Below are 20,042 nucleotides of genomic sequence, written 5' to 3'. Positions count from 1 at the left end.
CTGATTTTTTTTTAATCCCTTTTTAAACCTGGACTGAAGAAAGCATGATGGATTTTATAGCACCCCATCCATATTCTGAAATATTTCACAACTAATAAACAAGGTAATTTCTTTTTCCTGGGTTTGTTGGTTTAAGTAGAAATGTTGACCAGGGGACAGAGAGGAATCTCAATCTTTGCCTCGAAGTAGAGGACTTTCATTACAATGGGTTTTGGCACAAACAATTTGCGTATGCACCAAGGTCCCCCAAGCAGTTTAATGCTTTTGATTGTGAATGAAGTTTGACTAGGGTGCGAGGAGGATTGCTTGCTGCTGCTTGGGTTAACTTCTTCTCATCCAAGCAAAACAGCCTTCTCTAATACTGTCTTTATCTTCCACAATCTTTGAAACTTTTATAGCCTTGCAGTTCCCCCATTCTGTTGTTCTCTCACTCTCTGATTCTCGTGCATGCTCCCTCTTAGTGCTGGTTGTACCTCTGTCTGAGTGCTACTGTCTGGAGATTTCCTCCTTTTTAATATCTCGAAATTCCCCCTTTGACCAAGCATTTTACGGTCACTTAATATCTCCGTTGGCTTTGCGTCTACTTTTTGACTACTTTGTTTTGGAATGCTTTTCTGTCTAGAAGTGGCAAGTAAATGTAAGTTATGAGTAACAAAGTGATAACCGAAGAGTACCCTTTTTGTTTTAAATAAGATAAATCCATAGTTTCAGTGGCTGAGTTTCTCTTTCATAATTAAAAATTTTTAAAATCACACAAGGATGTAGGAATAGCTGGCTAGGCCAATGTTTATTACCGATCCATAATTGCCTCAAATACAGTTAACATTCATCCACATTGCTCTCAGTCTGGATTCACACACAGGCTAGACCAAGTATGGACAGCAGTTTCCATTAGTGAACCAGGTGGATTTTTTTCCAATGATCAATAGCAACTTCATGGTCACTATTAGACTCTTGATTTTAGATTTTTATTGAATGTGGACTGTTATTTGCCATGACAGATTCCCAGAATGTTACCTGAATCTCTGGGTTATCATTCTAGCAATAATACACCAAGCCATCACAATCTCTCTTTTCAGGAAAAGAATCAAAAATGAATTTTTGATATAGTATTGTGCAATTATAACACAATGGGCCAGTTACTGTATTTGGGAAAGCTGTTTCTGTTAAGACTCCTGGAAGCAAAACTAAAAGCAGTGTTGGTCTTGTCATTGTCAATGGTGACAAGCAAGGTATATGTCAGCTTTAGATCGGTGATGCTCATAATTCATAAAGCATTAGCTGATGTCCGTAGATTCTGCCACACATACCTCAGTAGTAATCTGCAGCAAAACACGCTTTGCCTGTGATTGATTATTCCAGAGCTTTTGCTAAATTTTGATGTCAGTTTTAGTTTCTTTAAATTATTCAACTTCTTTGTAGACTGCACCTCTGATCTATCCTCAGGTGATTTTCTCAGGGCTTTCGAATGTGCTTCCGCAGTGAGAGGCTTTTCTTCCTTCAACTGAGTACAGTACAGCCCTAGGGGAGGGAGGTTTGTCTATTTATATTCTCATCATGTGTCTGATCTATTTGTTTGCATCTGTCCCATTAACAAAGCTGTGAATGAAGTATTCTTGCCTGGCTAAGGCAGATGAGATGACCACACAGTTACAGCACTGGAGTAAACTTCTGTTGCTGCTAGCTGAATTGCTTGACTTATTTAGCACATGCAGTGAAGCCACCTTTTATGCAGGTTTTTTCTATAGGTGCTGTATATTGTTCCTAAATTATCTCTGGCTTGCATTTCAAATAAAATCACGAAGAGTTTCAATAGTTCTGTCTTTTCCAGAACTGGATTTCATATAGTTGTATATCCTTGATTATAATGAATGGGGGGGGGGGGGGGGGGGGGGCGGACAAAAAAAGTCCCAAATCTGTGCTGTCACTTTTGTTCTAAGGGACACAACACTCTTGTGTCTCATTCACGTTTGTTTTTTTTGGGTATTTTGGTTCTCCAGTTGGACTGATGAAGCAAGGAGAAGAATTGAGAATAAAAGCTTCCAAAGAGCAATGCATTAGTTGCTTTCAGATCTCTTATCTTTATTTCAGCAATACACCATTCCTCAAGATGAAAGAGGATTGTGTGAGTGAAGTCCTAATGTTGGACTTCTCATCACTTATTTAAAAATAGGAAATGTCCTTGGGTATGTCACCTTGGCTCAGACATTAAAGGTGGAAAAATAAAATCTTAACAAATGTTACTCTTTATGTGGGATAATAAAATGTGAGGCTGGATGAACATAGCAGGCCCAGCAGCATCTCAGGAGCACAAAAGCTGACGTTTTGGGCCTAGACCCTTCATCAGAGAGGGGGATGGGGTGAGGGTTCTGGCATAAATTGGGAGAGAGGGGGAGGCGGACCGAAGATGGAGAGAAAAGAAGATAGGTGGAGAGAGTATAGGTGGGGAGGTAGGGAGGGGATAGGTCAGTCCAGGGAAGACGGACAGGTCAAGGAGGTGGGATGAGGTTAGTAGGTAGGAGATGGAGGTGCGGCTTGGGGTGGGAGGAAGGGATGGGTGAGAGGAAGAACAGGTTAGGGAGGCAGAGACAGGTTGGACTGGTTTTGGGATGCAGTGGGTGGAGGGGAAGAGCTGGGCTGGTTGTGTGGTGCAGTGGGGGGAGGGGATGAACTGGGCTGGTTTAGGGATGCGGTGGGGGAAGGGGAGATTTTGAAGCTGGTGAAGTCCAGATTGATACCACTGGACTGCAGGGTTCCCAAGCGGAACATGAGTTGCTGTTCCTGCAATCTTCGGGTGGCATCATTGTGGCACTGCAGGAGGCCCATGATGGACATGTCATCTAGAGAATGGGAGGGGGAGTGGAAATGGTTTGCGACTGGGAGGTGCAGTTGTTTGTTGCGAGCCGAGCGGAGGTGTTCTGCAAAGCGGTCCCCAAGCCTCCACTTGGTTTCCCCAATGTAGAGGAAGCCACACCGGGTACAGTGGATGCAGTATACCACATTGGCAGATGTGCAGGTGAACCTCTGCTTAATGTGGAAAGTCATCTTGGGGCCTGGGATAGGGGTGAGGGAGGAGGTGTGGGGGCAAGTGTAGCACTTCCTGCGGTTGCAGGGGAAGGTGCCGGGTGTGGTGGGGTTGGAGGGCAGTGTGGAGCGAGCAAGGGAGTCACGGAGAGAGTGGTCTCTCCGGAAAGCAGACAGGGGTGGGGATGGAAAATGTCTTGTGTGGTGGGGTCGGATTGTAGATGGCGGAAGTGTCAGAGGATGATGTGTTGTATCCGGAGATTGGTGGGGTGGTGTGAGAGAACGAGGGGGATACTCTTTGGGCGGTTGTGGCGGGGTGTGAGGGATGTGTTGTGGGAAATGCGGGAGACGCGGTCAAGGACGTTCTCGATCACCGTGGGGGGGAAGTTGCGGTCCTTGAAGAACTTGGACATCTGGGATATGCGGGAGTGGAATGCCTCATCGTGGGAGCAGATGCGGCGGAGGCGGAGGAATTGGGAATAGGGGATGGAATTTCTGCAGGAGGGTGGGTGGGAGGAGGTGTATTCTAGGTAGCTCTTTATGTGGACCTGTTTGATGTATTGGCATTATGTAACCATCGCTGAGGTAAATGCATTGGAATTATGCCCTTTTTAGTGGTAGTTATGTTGATGCAGACTAGTTGGGCTGTATAAATCGATGGATCATGGTGGGGGGGCGGGGGGGGGGTGGTGTGCATGAGTAATTAACTCTGCCATTAGGCAAGATTCCAGATTAGATATGCACCTTATGAATATTCCAATCAGTCTGTGCTGCAACTTATTATTTAGTCACTGACTATATGGTTAATGTTAAATTAAATGTTGCTTCATAAGAATGCAGTTAGCTTGTAAAACAGTCATTTAAACGAGAAAGCAACATTTGCCTCTTGCATGAATTTGGGGATTTCAGATTTCTCTTGGGGAAGTTTCCAGAAAGGCTTACCGTGTTTTACTAAAATATGCAGTTCATAATTTAATTATAATTTTAGAAAACTTAAGACACTATAAATGCATTTATCTTTTCTTTCAGGCTACAAGTAATCCTTTCATTTTGATTTAAATATGTTACAAGATCAATCTTTACAGCATTTAAGTCGACGAGTTATGTTGTTGCAGTGTTGTCTTTTCTGCTACATATAGTCACTGATAAATACTTGGAATTTTCATCAATAAAATGAAGAGAGTAATTTTATGTTGGTTTTTTTAATATAAAGTTATCTATTTCTGTCTGAACTTGCATCTGTGATAATTTTAGCCCTGAATTTCCTGGATTACATTTATGGCTTACTTAGTGCTGATTTAACTTTATTTTCAAAAGATGCAGAAACCTGTATCATGTCCCTAATACTGTTGGCACCTCACTCTTGAACCTCTTATCTGTTGATTATGTCCTTTATTATGCAGGGGTGTCCCAATTTAAGAAATATTTCTTTCTTGGTCCTGCTGAACCTGTATAGTTTTGGCAGGTTTCAAAATGAAAATTCGAGTGTACTGAGTGAGACAGCATTATTTTTGAATTACTACAGGTCTCATTCATATGTCATTATCAAAAGAAATGAAAATGGCAGAAATTTTGTAAGATTCATTTTGCGAGCCGTGCAAATGCTTGATGAAATATGCACACAGAGGGCAGCATGGTGGCACAGTGGTTAGCATTGCTGCCTCACGGCACCAGGGACCTGGGTTCAATTCCACCCTCGGGTGACTGTCCAAGTGGAGTTCGCACGTTCTCCCCGTGACTGTGTGGGTTTCCTCTGGGTGCTCCAGTTTCCTCCCACAGTCCAAAGATGTGCTGGCGAGTTGGATTGCCCATAGTATTCAGGGATGTGTAGATTAGGTGGATTACAGGGGGATGCTCTGCGGTTCAGTGTGGACTTGTTGGGCTGAATGGCCGTTCCCATGCTGTAGGGAATTCTATAAATTCGACATAAATCAACAATAATCAGTTATACAGGAATTTCCTCAGAAATAAAAGAACTAATTTTCTCTTTTAGTTATGTCGAAAGTTTCTAAGAAAGCCCAGACCTTTCTATCCTCCTTTTTCCATAATTATTTTCCTATGTTTACATTTTCAATAGAGATGCCCTTTGGTGACCTTAAAGTATTAGAATTATGCTCTCCTGCCAGTGGACATTATACTTTTTAAAAATGAGGGTGGAATTTCATCTCAACATCCTGATCCAATTATTCCTGTGATTTTTGTTCCTTTTTTACCCAAAAATGAGCTAGTTTATCAAATAACGTAGAATCAAATATTTAGGGTTCAATAACATTGAAAATAAATCCGAAAAGTACTTTTTGTTTAATGTTGTAATCTGTTTTTGCTTCAGTTACAGATGTGATGATTTTGTGGTGAATGATACCAAGATGGGCCTGGTTCAGAGGGTCAGAGAGCATCTACAGAACTTGGAGAAGTATGTGTGAATAAGTTAATGGTACTACTGTAATCATGACTGTTTTGAAAGTGCCAACTTTTGGGGAAGCTTTAGGTTTCTTTTGTGACAGAAGTAATGGCAATTCACATTATTATTTTGCTTTTCTCAATTGCTTATCAGCTCAGTAAAATGGTTAAATTCGCAAATGGTTAATGTTCTGTTGGCCATAGTGCCTCCAAGCAAGTGAATTCACCCTCTGAAAAAATGCCATTGACTACAAGTTCCCATTGAGGTGAAAACTTCATGACCCCACTGTCTGCACGGGTGGTAACATTTAAGATGTATTTACACAGAACAAAGCAGCACTGGGATCAGGTCCTTTGTCCCACCATTTCTCTGCTGACCATGATGCCATTCTAAACTAATCCCATCTGCCTGCATATGGTCCGTTCCTTACCTATTCCTGTGTCATTCCAAATGCCTCTTAAACATTTCCAGCATATCTATTTCTGCCATGGTATTGTGTTCCAGGCATCTACCAGCCTGTGTGTAGAAAGAAAAATGGTTTCACGTATCTCCTTGTAAACTTTCCCTGTCTCACCATAAACCTGTGCCCCCTAATATTTGACATTTCCATCCTGGGAAGGGGACTCTGACTATCCACTGTATCCATGCCTCTTGTAATTTGCTCTTCCCTGCCCCCCCCCCCCCCCCCCCCCCCCCACCCCCCCACCCCAAGCCTCCAAAGCTCGCAAAAACATTCCAAGTTTGTCCAGCCTATCCTTATCACAATCCAGGCTACATTCTGATAAAGAGATAGTAGGAACTACTGATGCTAGAGAATCTGAGATAATACTTTATAGAACTGGATGAACACAGCAGGCCGAGCAGGAAAGCTGACATTTCGGTTCGAGACCCTTCTTTAGAAATGGGGGAGGGTAAGGGGATTCTGAAATAAATAGGGAGAGGGGGGAAGGCAGATAGCAGATAGGTAGAGAGGAGACAGACAGGTCAAAGAGGCAGGGATGGAGCCAGTAAAGATGAGTGTAACTGGGGAATTAGGGAAGGTCCAGGGAGGACGGACAGATCAAGGAAGCAGGATGAGGTTAGTGGGTAGGAGATGGGGATGGGGCTTGATGTGGGAGGAATGGTTAGGGAGGTGGGGATGAGCTGGGCTGGTTTTGGAATGCGGTAAGGGGAAGGGAGATTTTGAAACTTGTGAAGTCCACATTGATACCCTTGGGCTGCAAGGTTCCCAAGCAAACTGAGGTGCTAATCCTGCAGCTTTCGGGTGGCATCATTGTGGCAATGCAGGAGGCCCAGGATGGACATGTTGTCCAAGGAGTGGGAGGGGGAATTGAAATGGTTTGTGACTGGGAGGTGTAGTTGTTTGTTGCAAACAGAGCATAGGTGTCCCGCAAAGCGGTCCCCATGCCTCCACAAAGGGAACAGCGGATACAATACACCACACTAGCAGATGTGCAGGTGAACATCTGTTTGATGTGGAAGGTCTTATTGGGGCCGGGGGTGAGGTGTAGAGGCAGGTGTAGCACTTCCTGCGGTTGCTGGGGAAAGTGTCAGGGTTGGTGGGGCTAGTGGGGAGTGTTTGGCGGACAAAGGGAGTCATGGAGAGAGCGGTCCCTCTGGAAAGCAAATAAGGATGGGGAGGGAAAATTGTCTTTGGTAGTGGGGTCAGATTGCAGATGGCGGAAATGTTGGAGGATGATACGTTGGATTCGGAGGTTGGTGGGGTGGTACGTGAGGATGAGGGGGATTCTGTTTTGGTTATTGTTGCGGATGGGGGTGCGAGGGATGAGTTGCGGGAAATACAAGCGACGCGGTCAAGTGCATTTCCGATCATGGTGGAGGGGAAGTTGAGAAATGCAGTCTGAGACTTGGGAACCCTGCAGCCCAAGGGACTTCACAAGTTTCAAAATCTTCCCTCCCCTGACCGCATCCCAAAACCAGCCCAGTTTGTCCCCTTCTCCCTAGCCATTGCTCCCACCTCAAGCCCCACCCCATTTCCTGCCCACTAACCTCATCCCGCCTCCTTGACCTGTCCAACCTCCTTGAACCAACCTATCCCTTCCCTAACTTCCCACCTACATTCACTTCCAACCCCGCCTCTTTGACCTGTCTGTCTCCTCTTCGCGTATCTTTTCCTTTATCGATCTTCTATCCGTCTCTTCCCCCCCCCCCCCCCCCCCTCCCCACCCCCACACTATTTCAGAATCCCTTGCCTGTCCCCCATTTCTGAAGAAGGGTCTTGACCCGAAATGTCAGCTTTTCTGCTCCTCTGATGCTGCTTGGCCTGCTGTTTCTCCAGCTCTACACCATGTAATCCTAAATTTGCACTGTCTCAAAAACCTTCCTATAGTGTGGTGACCTAAACCGTGCACAACACTCCAAATTTAGCCTAGCCAAAGCTTGATACAGTTGCAATAAGGTTGCCAACTTTTATATTTATTGCCCCAACCAATGAAGGTAAGCATACCATACATCTTTGTTACCAACTTATCCACTTTGTGTTCTCACTTTCACAGAACTGTGGATTGGCACCCCAAGTTTCTCTGTGTCAGTGCTCCTAGGTCAAGGGTGCTGCTATTTACAGTATACTTTCCTCTTCCATTTTACTTCCCAAAATGCCTCACCACGTACCTTTTCAAGATTAAACTCCACCAGATATTTCTCCACCTAAGTTTCCAACTGTTCTATATCCTACTGCCTCTTTAGACAATCTTCATCACTCTCCACACCTCTACCAATTTTTGTGTTGTCTGCAAGCTTAGCTTACCAATAAGACTAACTACATTTTCATTTAAAATCATTGCTATATATTACATACAACATATTGATCCTTCTGGGACACCACTGTCACAGACCTCTAGTCAGAAAAAAATCCTCCATGTTCTATGACCAAGTCAATTTTGTATCCAACTTGCCCACTCACTGTGGATCCAATGTGACTTAATCTTCTGGACCAGCCTACCATGAGGGACTTTGTCAAATGCTTCATAAAGCCCATGTAGACGACCTCTACTGCCCTACCCTCCTCGATCATCATCATCATCATCATCATCATCTCTTCCTGAAAAAATTCAATCAAATTTGTGGGACAAGTCTCTCCCCGCTGTAGAAAGCCATGCTGATAATGTATAGTAAGCTCATTCTTTTCCAAATACAAGTAAATCTTGTCTGTAAGAAGCTTCTGCAATAGTTTCCCTATCGCTGATGTAAGGCTCATGGCCCTATAGTTTCCTGGATTCTCCCTGTAGCCATCGTTAAAGAATAGAGGATAGAGATAACAAAGTGTGGGGCTGGATGAACACAGCAGGCCAAGCAACATCCTAGGAGCACAAAAGCTGACGTTTCGGGCCTAGACCCTCCTTCAGAAAAAAGTTTAAAGAATAGAACGGTTGCTCCTTTATTTTTGGAATACAATCCTTTATAAGGTAGAAACCCTACAGTGTGGAAACAGACCATTAGGCCCAAAGCCTCTGAAGAGCATCCCACCCAAGCCAATTCCCCACCCTATACCGTAACCCTGCATTTCCCGAAGCTAATATGTCTAATCTACACGTCCCTGGACACTACTGGGTAATTTAGCATGGTGTAATTTGCACACCTTTGGACTTTGGGAAGAACCAGAGAATCCAGAGGAAATCCGTGCAGATGTGGTGAGAATGTACAAATTCCACAGTGTTAGCCACTGAGCCACCGTGCTGCCCCACAGTGTTTTCTCAGTGTTCTCAGACCTCTCCTGTGGCTAAAGAGAGTACTAAGATCCCAGTCAAGGTACCAGCAATCTCCTCGCTTACCTCCCTCAGTATCCTGGGATATATCACATCAGGTCCTGGGAAACTTGACCCTCCTAATGTTTTTCAAGACAGCCAATACCACCTCAACATCGACATGCCCTAAAATTCAACATACCCCTCCCTAATCTTACCATCATTCATGCCCTTTTCGATGAATACCAATGTAAAGTACTCATTAAGCACCTCACCCAGTTTCTCTGATTCTAAGCATAAATTCAATCCTTTGTCCTTGAGCAGACCAACTATTTCCCTAGCTCGCTCTCTTGCTCTTAATGTGTATAAAATGCCTTGGGAGTCCCGTTCATCCCACTTGCTAAGCAAGTTTCAGGCCCATTTTACTCATCTTAATTCCTTGTTTAAGTTCTTGCCTGTTTTCTTCATATTCCTCAGGAGTCTTGTCTGATTTTAGTTTCCCACATACACTTGCTTTTTCTTTTTGAGTAAAGTTTCAAAATCTCTAATCGTCCATCATTCTTGAATCTTGCCATCTTTATCCTTTTATCCTCACAGGAACTTGCTGGTCCTGAACTCTGATCAAGTGGCTTTTTTATATTGGGGAAAAAAAAGGCCCCCATGTGTCCGATTGGATTTACCCTCAAACCATTGGCCCCAATCTAATTTCACCAGTTCCTGCCAAATACAGTTGCAATTAGCCTTCCTCCAATTTAACACCTTCACCTGAACACCAGTTTTGTCTTCATCCATGACTATCTTACAGAATTATAGTCACTGTTCCCAAAATATTCCACACTGAAACATTGATCACTCAGCCAGGCTCATTACGCAAAACAAGATCTAGTATAACACCTTCTTAATTTGGGCTGTCTACATATTGATTCAGGAAAACTTCCTGGAGGCATCCAATAAATTCTACCCCATTCAAGTCTTTGGCATTAAATCCCAATCAATATTCAGGAAGTTAAAATCACCCTCTACAACAGCCCTCTTTTTATGTCTTTCCATGATCTAACTATATATCTGTTCCTGTATCTCACGTTGGCTATTGGGAGCCCCATTATAGGAATAAGTAAGGTGCAATCACTGAATTCTACCATTTGACCTTGTTGGTGGACCCCTTTTAAGCTATCCCGTCTTACTGCAGCTGTGACATTCTCTTTAATCTGTAGTGTAATTCCTTTACCCCTTTTACATGCCCCTCTTCATGCCTGAAATTCCTAAACCCGAAAACATTGAGATACTAGTCCTGTGATATTGGGAACTGCAGATGCTGGAGAATCCAAGATAATAAAATATGAGGCTGGATGAACACAGCAGGCCCAGCAGCATCTCAGGAGCACAAAAGCTGACGTTACTAGTCCTAACTTCTTCTCAATCCAGTTTGTATAATGGCTACAATATTATAGTTCCATGTACTAATCCAGGCTCTAAGTTCATCTTTCTTAACTGTTATACTCATTTGCATTTAGACGTGCTTTTGTGATACCAAGACATACAAGACTGTAGGCCAAGTGCTGCAAAGTTAGGTGGTTATTTTTGACCAGCATGGACATTCCTTTTCAGACTCTTTGACTTTGACCTAAGGAACTGTAGTCTAATTTATTTTCTGGTCAGATGGGTATCTTGGCTGAATAAAGTTTCTCACTCAAAGCAGGTTTTGCTGATCTTGGAAGGGATGTATGTATTGGCAAGCAAACAAAATATTTATGGCTAAATGTGTAATAAAGTGGGACACAGGAATACTTCTACATTGTTTAACTTGGTTTCTGTTGAAATTAGTATTTTCTATTTAAAAATTGTTTTATTTTCACACCTAAATCAGCTTGAGCAGCGATGCCATATTTTACACATTGGCATGTTTTTATAGTAGTTACTTTGGTGCAAATGTTGCATTAAAGATTCGTAATGTCATCTTAAAAGAAATCTTGTATTTAAAGCATCTTGTGTGTTAGCTTCTGTATATCTGAAATAAGAACAAGCAATGGGAGCAGGAGTAGACCATATGACCCCTGAACCCTCCGTTAGTCAAAAGAGACCATGGTTGAACGTTTAGGTTAGCTCAGCATTGATCCTGTTAAATCATCTTAAATTTTAAATGTTGCCGTAAGCTTACTCATTCTTCTAAATGTCAGGAATGTAGGCCTATTCTATTACCATCTGTCTTCATAAAACGAAAAATTTCTTCAGAAAAAGAAATCCGGTTAGTGGACCTTTGGACATCCTTTAAGGCAAGTATGTTTATTCGTGGATACTAAAGCTATGCATAGCTGTGGTTTCAGCTAAACCCAAAAATAGTTCTGTTAAAAAAAATCCTCACTCCTTTTAACCATTTGCATTAAAGGCCTATACTATTTAAAGCACAAAATATTATGGATACTGGCAAACTGGATAATAGGAAATATTCAGTTCAAGCAACATTTGTGAAGAGAGAAATACATTTAACATAGTGCATCTACTACAAGATTTTCCTCATTTCTTCCTTAATTCTTTTCAAGTAGTATTTGGACTGCTGCTGTTCAGTCATTTGCACCTCCTCTGGACACTTTTTGTTTCTTTTATCCTTTTTTTGTTAAATTCAATAAGCTGTGTTTTTGACAGATTTTGACAATCTGTGGAAGCTGGTTGCCTGTCACAACAGATCAGATCAATAACCTTTGTAGAGTCATAGAATAGTTACAATACAGAAAAAGGTCATTCATTCAGTATGTTTGTGTGGATTCACTGCAAAAGCATTTCGCTTGGAACCAGTCCCACATCTTTTCCCTTTTACCCTCCATTTCTTTTTCAGATAATGGAATGATTGCCTTTTGAATACCACGATGTCTCCATTATACCCTGAGGCAGTGCATTCCAGAATGTACAGAAGATTTGCCTCTTGTTGCATTTGATTAAACCTGTTCATAATATTATTGCTTGAGAGCTTGCATTCTTAAGTCAAGGAATAATCTCTTAAGTTTTATTTAAATTTCTGTGTGAAGGTTGATTGGTTTTTAGTTTCATTTAATTTTTTGAAATATATTTTGGTTTTAAGCAAAGCCTTTGAAATCCAAAAAGATTTGTATTTAAAAATGCAAACTGTTTCTAAAACAATAAGTTAGAAAAGAAAACCCACTGTTGTCTAGAGACTGGAGTCAGTAACAAAAGTCAGAACAACTCAGAACAGATAGGCAGTGTGCCGTGTTCATTCAGAGAGAAATGGTCTATAGCACAGAAGTACTGTTAGTTTAGTAATATTCCAAATAGTCAAGACAGAAGGAGAATCCTTCTGAGAGGTTTAAAAGAGAGCCAGAAAACCAAAGACCTGAGGTTACCAACGCCATGTTAAATATTAAATGAGCTGTATTAGCAGTTTAGGGTTTTCAAGAAAAAAACGTTAACTAAAGAAAACAGCATCAACCTTGCCAAAAAGAAATTGATTGCAATGGTGCCAGTTGACCAGGAATTTAAAGTGCAGACAAGAAAGACCATTCACCTGAGGTTTGAGAGAGTCTTTAAGATTATTGTTTGTTTAAAAAAAAGTTGTGCCCTTCTCATAGTTATAATAAGAAAGTTTAAAATAGTTCTTAAATAGCATAACAATTTCTATTTTCTCTCTGTATGTAATAAACTTTGTTCTTCTGGTAGAACAATTGGCAGCATCGTGTGAATTTGTTCGGTGACTGAACCACCACCGTAAACAAATAACAAAACTCAATATCAAGCAAAACTTCACTCTGGCATCCGCTTGTCCGGTGTTACCATTAACTAGGATCATAACACTTCCATCTGGTTCTTGATCCTTCCACAAATGCAAGTAGATTTTCTTTCTCTACTGTCTCCAGCTCATGATTTTGAATACTTCTGTCAACCTTCCTCTAAACCTCTTTCTCTAAGAAAAACAGTTCACCATCTCACTGTATCTATGTAATTGCAGTTTCTGTCATGAAACTTGCTGCACCTTCTCTAATTCTTATATATATCTATGCTCTGAAGCTCAATAGCCAGACTGGACACAATTAGCCAACTGAAGCAGAACCAGTGTTTATGTAAGTGCGCTATAACTTCATTGGTTTTAAACTCTTTCCCATTCTTGGTAAAGCCCAGAATACTCTGCTTTGTTGACCACTCTGTCATCCTGTCCTGCCCCCTTCAGTATGTACACACTGAAGTCCCTCTCCTTCCATTCATTCAAAAATTATAACTATTATTACTGTCTTTCAACTGTTCTGATCCCAATTATGCTAATACTGGATAGGCTAGATTCCAGAAAGACTTCTGGCCTGATTGATCACATTTTAATTTTTAAAAACTTAGCATGGCATCTCAACATAAGCATATAAAGCTACAAGTTTGCATTTAACAAGACAGAAATTATTTACACAAAAGAAATTTTTTAAAAAATAGAACAAGCCAAGCTATCTAAGCATGACCCAGTTTTAAAGATTTCAAAGCATTTGGCAAAACAAAATTCCATCACTTCACAATTAATCAAAATTTGGAGAAATTGCTTTCCTATCAAATGTATATGTTTGATTTCACTGTTTCTCCTCAATTCTCAGGACCAGAACTGAGGCCTCTTCTCTCAGTCTCTGGTTCAACTCGGAGTTTAGAGATCTTAAGTCTTAATAGTCTGCAGAATCCTAACCAAATATTGCTGGTCTGGAAGTGTAACAAACTACACTTTTGCACTGAGGGAACTTATTTCTTATAACTGCTCTATCAATCTCCCTTTTCTATGAGAGACTATATATATGTCCAGCTCAGTGTTTTTTGACTGCTCAAAAGTTTTGAACTGCCTTTTTATTTTAACAGAAACTCCTCATCCCCGGCTCTGCTAAATTGATAGTTTTCAGTCTCTGTTTTCTCTGTATATCATAAATCCCCAAAGTATAAACAAGATAAGCATCCCTTAACACTCCAGAAGGTGCATAATGGTTTCAAATCATGGTTCAAAGAAGGTAATTTTTTAAACACCTTCATAAAAATAGACTGACTCGGTTTGCAATAAACAACTGCACCTGTCAGTCGTGAACCATTTCAACTTCCCCTCCTATCCCTTAGATGACATGTCCATCCTGGGCCTCCTGCAGTGCCACAACGATGCCACCCAGACCAAACCAAAATGCATTTTTCTTGCAGACTATCCTTTCCAATTACAGATTTTAAAACATATGATGTTATGGGTGCTATCACTAAAATGTTGCTCCACTGTCACCTTAAACACTTGACTGGCTTCATTCTCCACAATTAAATCCAGCACTACCGTGTTTTATAGGACCATCTACATGTTGACATAAAAACTCTCCTGTATACATTTCAAGCAGCTTGTTATGCTTTTGATTATCCTAATTAATGTTGGGGTAACCGAAATCCTTAATTTAAATACCCTACTGTTATTTTTTTACACTTTAGTGAATTGATGACGTACCTAATCAATGTTTGATGTTTGGGGATCTGTAATACACTGTGTACTGTGAACAGTGTGACTGCCTGCTTTTTTTCCTTCGTTCTACCCTCAAGCCTTATTTGATGAATATTCCAAGATATCACCCATCCTTACTGTCGTTACTAATGCCCAAACTAATAATGCAACACCACCTCCACTTCTGCACCCTCTCCTGCCCTGCCTTGCCTGAAGATCATATCCCCTGGAATGTTAAATTGCCAGTCTTGCCCTCCCTCAACCATGTCCCTGTGATGGCAGCAACATCTCAGTTCCATGTGTCAGTTATATTGATCTGTCTGACCTCTTGTAGTCCTGGCATTAAAATAGCCATCCAGCCTTGCCTTACTCCCTTGAGATACAATGTGGTTGAACTCGCTGTACCTTAGTTCCTTTTCTTGATTATGCTGCGTTGCTATTGTACTATGCAGTATGCCCCTTACCCCCTGCTGAACTAGTTTAAACTCTCCCAATAGAACTAGCAAACCCTTGCGCAAGATTGTTAGTCCCATTCTGGTTCAGGCACAGACTGTCCTGCTTGTGGAGATCTCGTCTTTCCAGAAAAGGTCCTGGTGATTCAAGAATCCAGGGTGATTGGACAGCATTTAGCACCGTTTCTGACTCATAAGAATATAAGAACTAGGAGCAGGGTCCTCGAGATCATGGCTGATCTTTTTGAGAGTCAGCTCCATTTGCCCATCTGCACACCATAACCCTTAATTCCTTTGCTGTTCAAAAATTTATCTAGCCTTGCCTTTAACACATTCAGTGAGGTAGCTTCAACTGCTTCACTGGGCAGGGAATTCCACAGATTCACAACCCTTTGGGTGAAGAAGTTCCTTCAGACCTCAGTCCTACATTTTGAGGCTATGCCCCCTAGCCCTAGTTTCACCTGCTAGTGGAAACAACCTCCCTGCCTTCACCTTATCTAGCCCCTTCATAATCTTATGTTTCTATAAGATCTCCCCTCATTCTTCTGAATTCCAGTGCGTATAATCCCAGACTATTCAGTCTTTCCTCATAATCCAACCCCCTCAACTCTGGAATCAACCGAGTGAATCTTCTTTGCGCCCCCTCCAGAGCTAGTGTATCCCTTCTCAAGTAAGGAGACCAAAACTGCACACAATACTCCAGGTCTGGCCCCACCAGGACCCTGTACAGCTGCAGCATAGATTCCCTGTTTTTAAACTCCATCCTTCCAGCAATGACGGACAAAATTCCATTTGCCTTTTTAATTACCTGCTGCACCTGCAATCCTACCTTTAGCAATTCATGCACAAGGACACCCAAGTCCCTCTGCACAGCAGCATGCTGCAATTTTTTAACATTTAAAACACGGTCCATTTTGCTGTTATCCCTACCAAAATGGATGACCTGTCACTTATCAACGTTGTACTCCATCTGCCAGACCTTTGCCCACTCACTTATACTATCTATATCCCTCTGCAGACTGTGTGTCTTTTGCACACTTTGATCTATCACTCATCCTAGTGTCGTCTGCAAATTTTGACACGCCACACTTAGTCCCCAACTCCACATCATCTATGTAAGTGTAAACAATTGGGGTCCCAACACTGATCCCTGACGCACCCCACTAGCCACTAACCGCCAACCAGAAAAACACCCCTACTGTTTGCTTTCTACTAGACAACCAATTCTCTATCCATACCAATACGTTACCTGTATGCCACTTATCTTGTGTAGCAGCCTTTGGTATGGCACCTTGTCAAATACCTTCTAGAAATCCAGATATACTGCATCCACAAGTTTCCCCATTGTCCACCATGCAAATAAAGACCTCAAAGAATTCCACCAAATTAGTTAAACATGAACTACCCATCATGAATCCATGCTGGATGTTCCCAGTGGAAGAATTTGTAACCAGATGTCTTGCTATTTCTTTCTTTAATGATAGATGCGAGCTTTTTCCTCACTGCCGAAGGTAAGCTAACTGGCCTATAGTTACCTGCTTTTTGTCTACTTCCTTTTTTAAACAATGGCATCACATTGGCTATTTTCCAATCTGCAGGAACCACCCCAGAGGTCCAGTGAATTTTGGTAAATAATTACTTGTGCATTTGCTATTTCCCCCATCACCTCTTTTAGTACCCTGGGATGCACTTCATCAGACCAGGAAACCTGTCTACCTTTAGCCCCATTAGCTTACTCAGCACTGCCTCCTTAGTGATAATGCTAGTTTCTAGGTCCTCACCAGCTACTGAATGGCCTACACCTGTTCCTATTCTTATGGAAATTAATATGTAAAGGAAGTGCCAAGGAAGAAGAAATGGTATTTCTGCTAAATCCTAGTATTCATTGAAATTACAGCTAGATTACTGTGTGTGGTTCTGGTTACCATTTTACAGGAAGGATGTTATTGCACTGGAGGGCAGGCAGAGGAGATTCACCAAGATGCTGCCTGAGCTGGAAAATTTAAAGAAAAGTTGGATAGGCCTAGGTTGTTTTTGTTGGAGCAGAGAGACTGAGGTGTGATCCGATTGAGGTATACAAGATTGAGAGGGGCATTGACAAAACGGATAAGGAGCAGCTATTCCTATGGAATATATGGCTAAAGGGTCAATCATGAGACCACACCGGGTCAAGGTGAGAGGCAGGAGGTTTGGCGGAACGTGAAGAAAAACTTTTTTACCCAGAGGGGTGCTGACAGTCTGGAATGTGCTGTTTGGGAGGATGGTAGACACGAATTGCTTCACGTACTTTCAAAAGTACTTGGATGAGCACATGATATGTCATAACATTCAAAGCTATGGGGCAAGTGCTGATAAATGGGATTAGTCATAGAGTCACAACAGCTATACATTGGCCCTTCAGTCCATCTTATCCATGCTGACCAGATTTCCTAAACTGAACTAGCCCAATTTTGCCTGTGTTTGGCCCACATCCGTCTAAACCCTACCTAGCCATGTACCTGTCCAAATGTGTCTTAAATGTTAGAATTGAACCAGTCCCTTTTAAATCTTTCCCCTGTCATCCATGTACTCTAGATTTGGACTCCTGCACCTGGGGACTCCAAAAAGAACTTGACTTTTCACCTTATCTATGCATTCATGTTTTATAAACTTCTATAAGGTCACTCTTCAGCATTCTGGTCTCCAGGGCAAAAATGCCACAGCCTATCCTTATAATTTGAACCTTCCGGTCTTAGTATCATCCTTGTGAACCTTTCTCACACCCTTTCTAGTTTAGCAATATACTTCCTATTCTTTTCCTCTGTATGTAGCAAGAACTCCAAGCGTTGAGCTGAGAAAACTGGTTAAGCTATGTTTTTCCAGCTTTTTAAAATAGTGTGTTTTTTTAATATTCTCAATTATTTATATTTAATATAAACGTTAAATATGATTTCCATTTAAATGGTAGAGGAGCCCTTTCCCAAAACTTCTGTGGGAGAGGACTTCATTCTTAATTATTGTTCATACCTCTCATGTACTTTTGCCTTTTCAATTTTGGCTGACTGTTAACAGATGAATTGTCAAGTTCCAGGACCTGATCCCACAAACTGACATTGAAAGTTTAAAATAAGTTTGTTGCACTTTTTTGAAACTAATTAAGTGTTATACTCTAAGTTTATAAGAGCAGTTGGATTATACTCAAGACAGAAATCAGAAGGGCAAAAAGGGAACATTAGATAGCTTTGTCAGATAGGGTTAAGGAGAATGCAAATAGATCCTACAAATACTTTAAGGGCAAAAGAGTAACAAGGGAGAGAATAGGGCCCCTTAAACATCAACAGGGCCTCTATGTGTGGAACCTTAGGGGATGGGTGAGATACTAAATGAATATTTACTGTGGAGAAAGATATGGAAGCTAGAGAACTTGGTGAAATAAATAGTGACATATTAAAGTGTCCATAATACAGAGGAGAAGGTGCTGAATGTCTTAAAGTGCATAAGGGTAGATAAATCCCCAGGACCTGATCAAGTGTAGCCCAGAACTTTGGGAAGTTAGGGAACTGATTGCTGGGCCCCTCGCTGACATATTTGTAGCATTGATAGCAAGGACTGCTTTAAGGATGATCAATGTGGCATTGTGCGTGGGAAATTGTGTTTCTCTAACTTGGTTGAGCTTTTTGAAGAAGCGACAAAGAGGATTGTTGAAGACAGAAGTGGACGTTGTCTATGTGGACTTCAGTAAGGCATTCGATAAGGGTCTGCATTGTAGACTGGTTAGCATGGTTTGTTCCCGTGGGATCCAGAGTGATCTAGCCATTGAGATACAAAATTTCCTTGAAGGTAGGAGACAGTGGGTGGTGGTGGAGGGTGCTTTTTGGACTGGACGCCTGTGACCAGCGGTGAGCTGAGAGGATCAGTGGGTCTGCTGCTTTTTGTCATATGTTTAAATAACTTAGCTGTAAACATAGGAGGAATGATTTAATTTTGTTATCATTTACAAACTTAGTGGTCTAGCGGACAATGAAGGAGGTTATCTGAGTACAATGGGACTTTGATCAGCTGGGCCAAGGAATGGCAGATGAAGTTTAATTTGGATAAATTTACGAAAGAAATTGTATCTCTTGTTAAGCGGAAGAGGGAGGCTTATGTGACAGCGAGACGAGATGGTTCAGATGAGGAGATAGAGAGTTACAGATTAGCTAGGAAGGATTTAAAGAGAGAGTTAAGAAGAGCAAGGAGGGGACGTGAGCAAATGTTAGCAGGTAGAATAAAGGAGAACCTGAAAGCTTTCTATAGGTGTGTGACGAACAAGAGGATGACTAGGGTAGGAATAGGGACAGTCAAAGACAGAAGTGGCAAGTTGTGTGTGGACCCTTTGGAGATTGGAGAGGTGCTAAATGATTACTTCTCATTTGTTTTCACTGACGAACAGGAGACTATTGTAGAGGAGATGACTGAGTTACAGGCTACTAGAATTGAAAGGATTAAGGTTAGTAAGGAGGTGTTATCAATTCTAGAAGGTGTGAAGATAGATAAATCCCCTGGGCCGGATGGGATTTTTCCGAGTATTGTCTGGGAAGCTAGGGAGGAGGTGGCAGAGCCTTTGGCCTTGATCTTTGAGTCCTCATTGTCTGCAGGTTTAGCACAAGAGGACTGGAGGATTGCAAATGTTGTGCCCTTCTTCAAGAAGGGCAGTAGGGATGACCCAGGTAATTATAGACCTGTGAGCCTTACGTCTGTTGTAGGAAAAATTTTTGAAAGGATTACAAGAGATAGGATTTATAATCATCTAGCAAGCAACAATTTGATTGGAGATAGTCAGCATGGATTCGTCAAGGGCAGGTCATGTCTCACAAACCTCATTGAGTTTTTTGAGAAGGTGACCAAGCATGTGGATGAGGGAAGGGCAGTTGACGTGGTGTACATGGACTTCAGTAAAGCCTTTGATAAGGTTCCACATGGTAGGCTATTGGAGAAAATACAGAGGCATGGGATCGAGGGAGATTTAGCAGTTTGGGTTAGAAACTGGCTTTCTG

General features: G+C 41.8%; 1 protein-coding gene across 7 annotated transcripts in view; it reads left to right on the top strand.

Annotated features, from left to right (window-relative positions):
- usp3 (ubiquitin specific peptidase 3) overlaps positions 1-20,042 on the top strand; it is a 156,862-nt gene that overhangs the window by 55,890 nt on the left and 80,930 nt on the right. For all 7 annotated transcript variants that reach the window (XM_048520650.1, XM_048520644.2, XM_048520646.2 and 4 more), the window contains exon 4: positions 5,354-5,437. In XM_048520650.1, the coding sequence (XP_048376607.1) occupies positions 5,354-5,437 (84 nt within the window). The remainder of the gene's footprint in view (positions 1-5,353; positions 5,438-20,042) is intronic.

Source organism: Stegostoma tigrinum, chromosome 36 (assembly GCF_030684315.1).
Source record: "Stegostoma tigrinum isolate sSteTig4 chromosome 36, sSteTig4.hap1, whole genome shotgun sequence".
Lineage (NCBI taxonomy): Eukaryota > Metazoa > Chordata > Chondrichthyes > Orectolobiformes > Stegostomatidae > Stegostoma > Stegostoma tigrinum.
The sequence above is the reverse complement of the archived record's forward strand: the minus strand, read 5'-3'. Positions and strand labels throughout refer to the sequence as shown.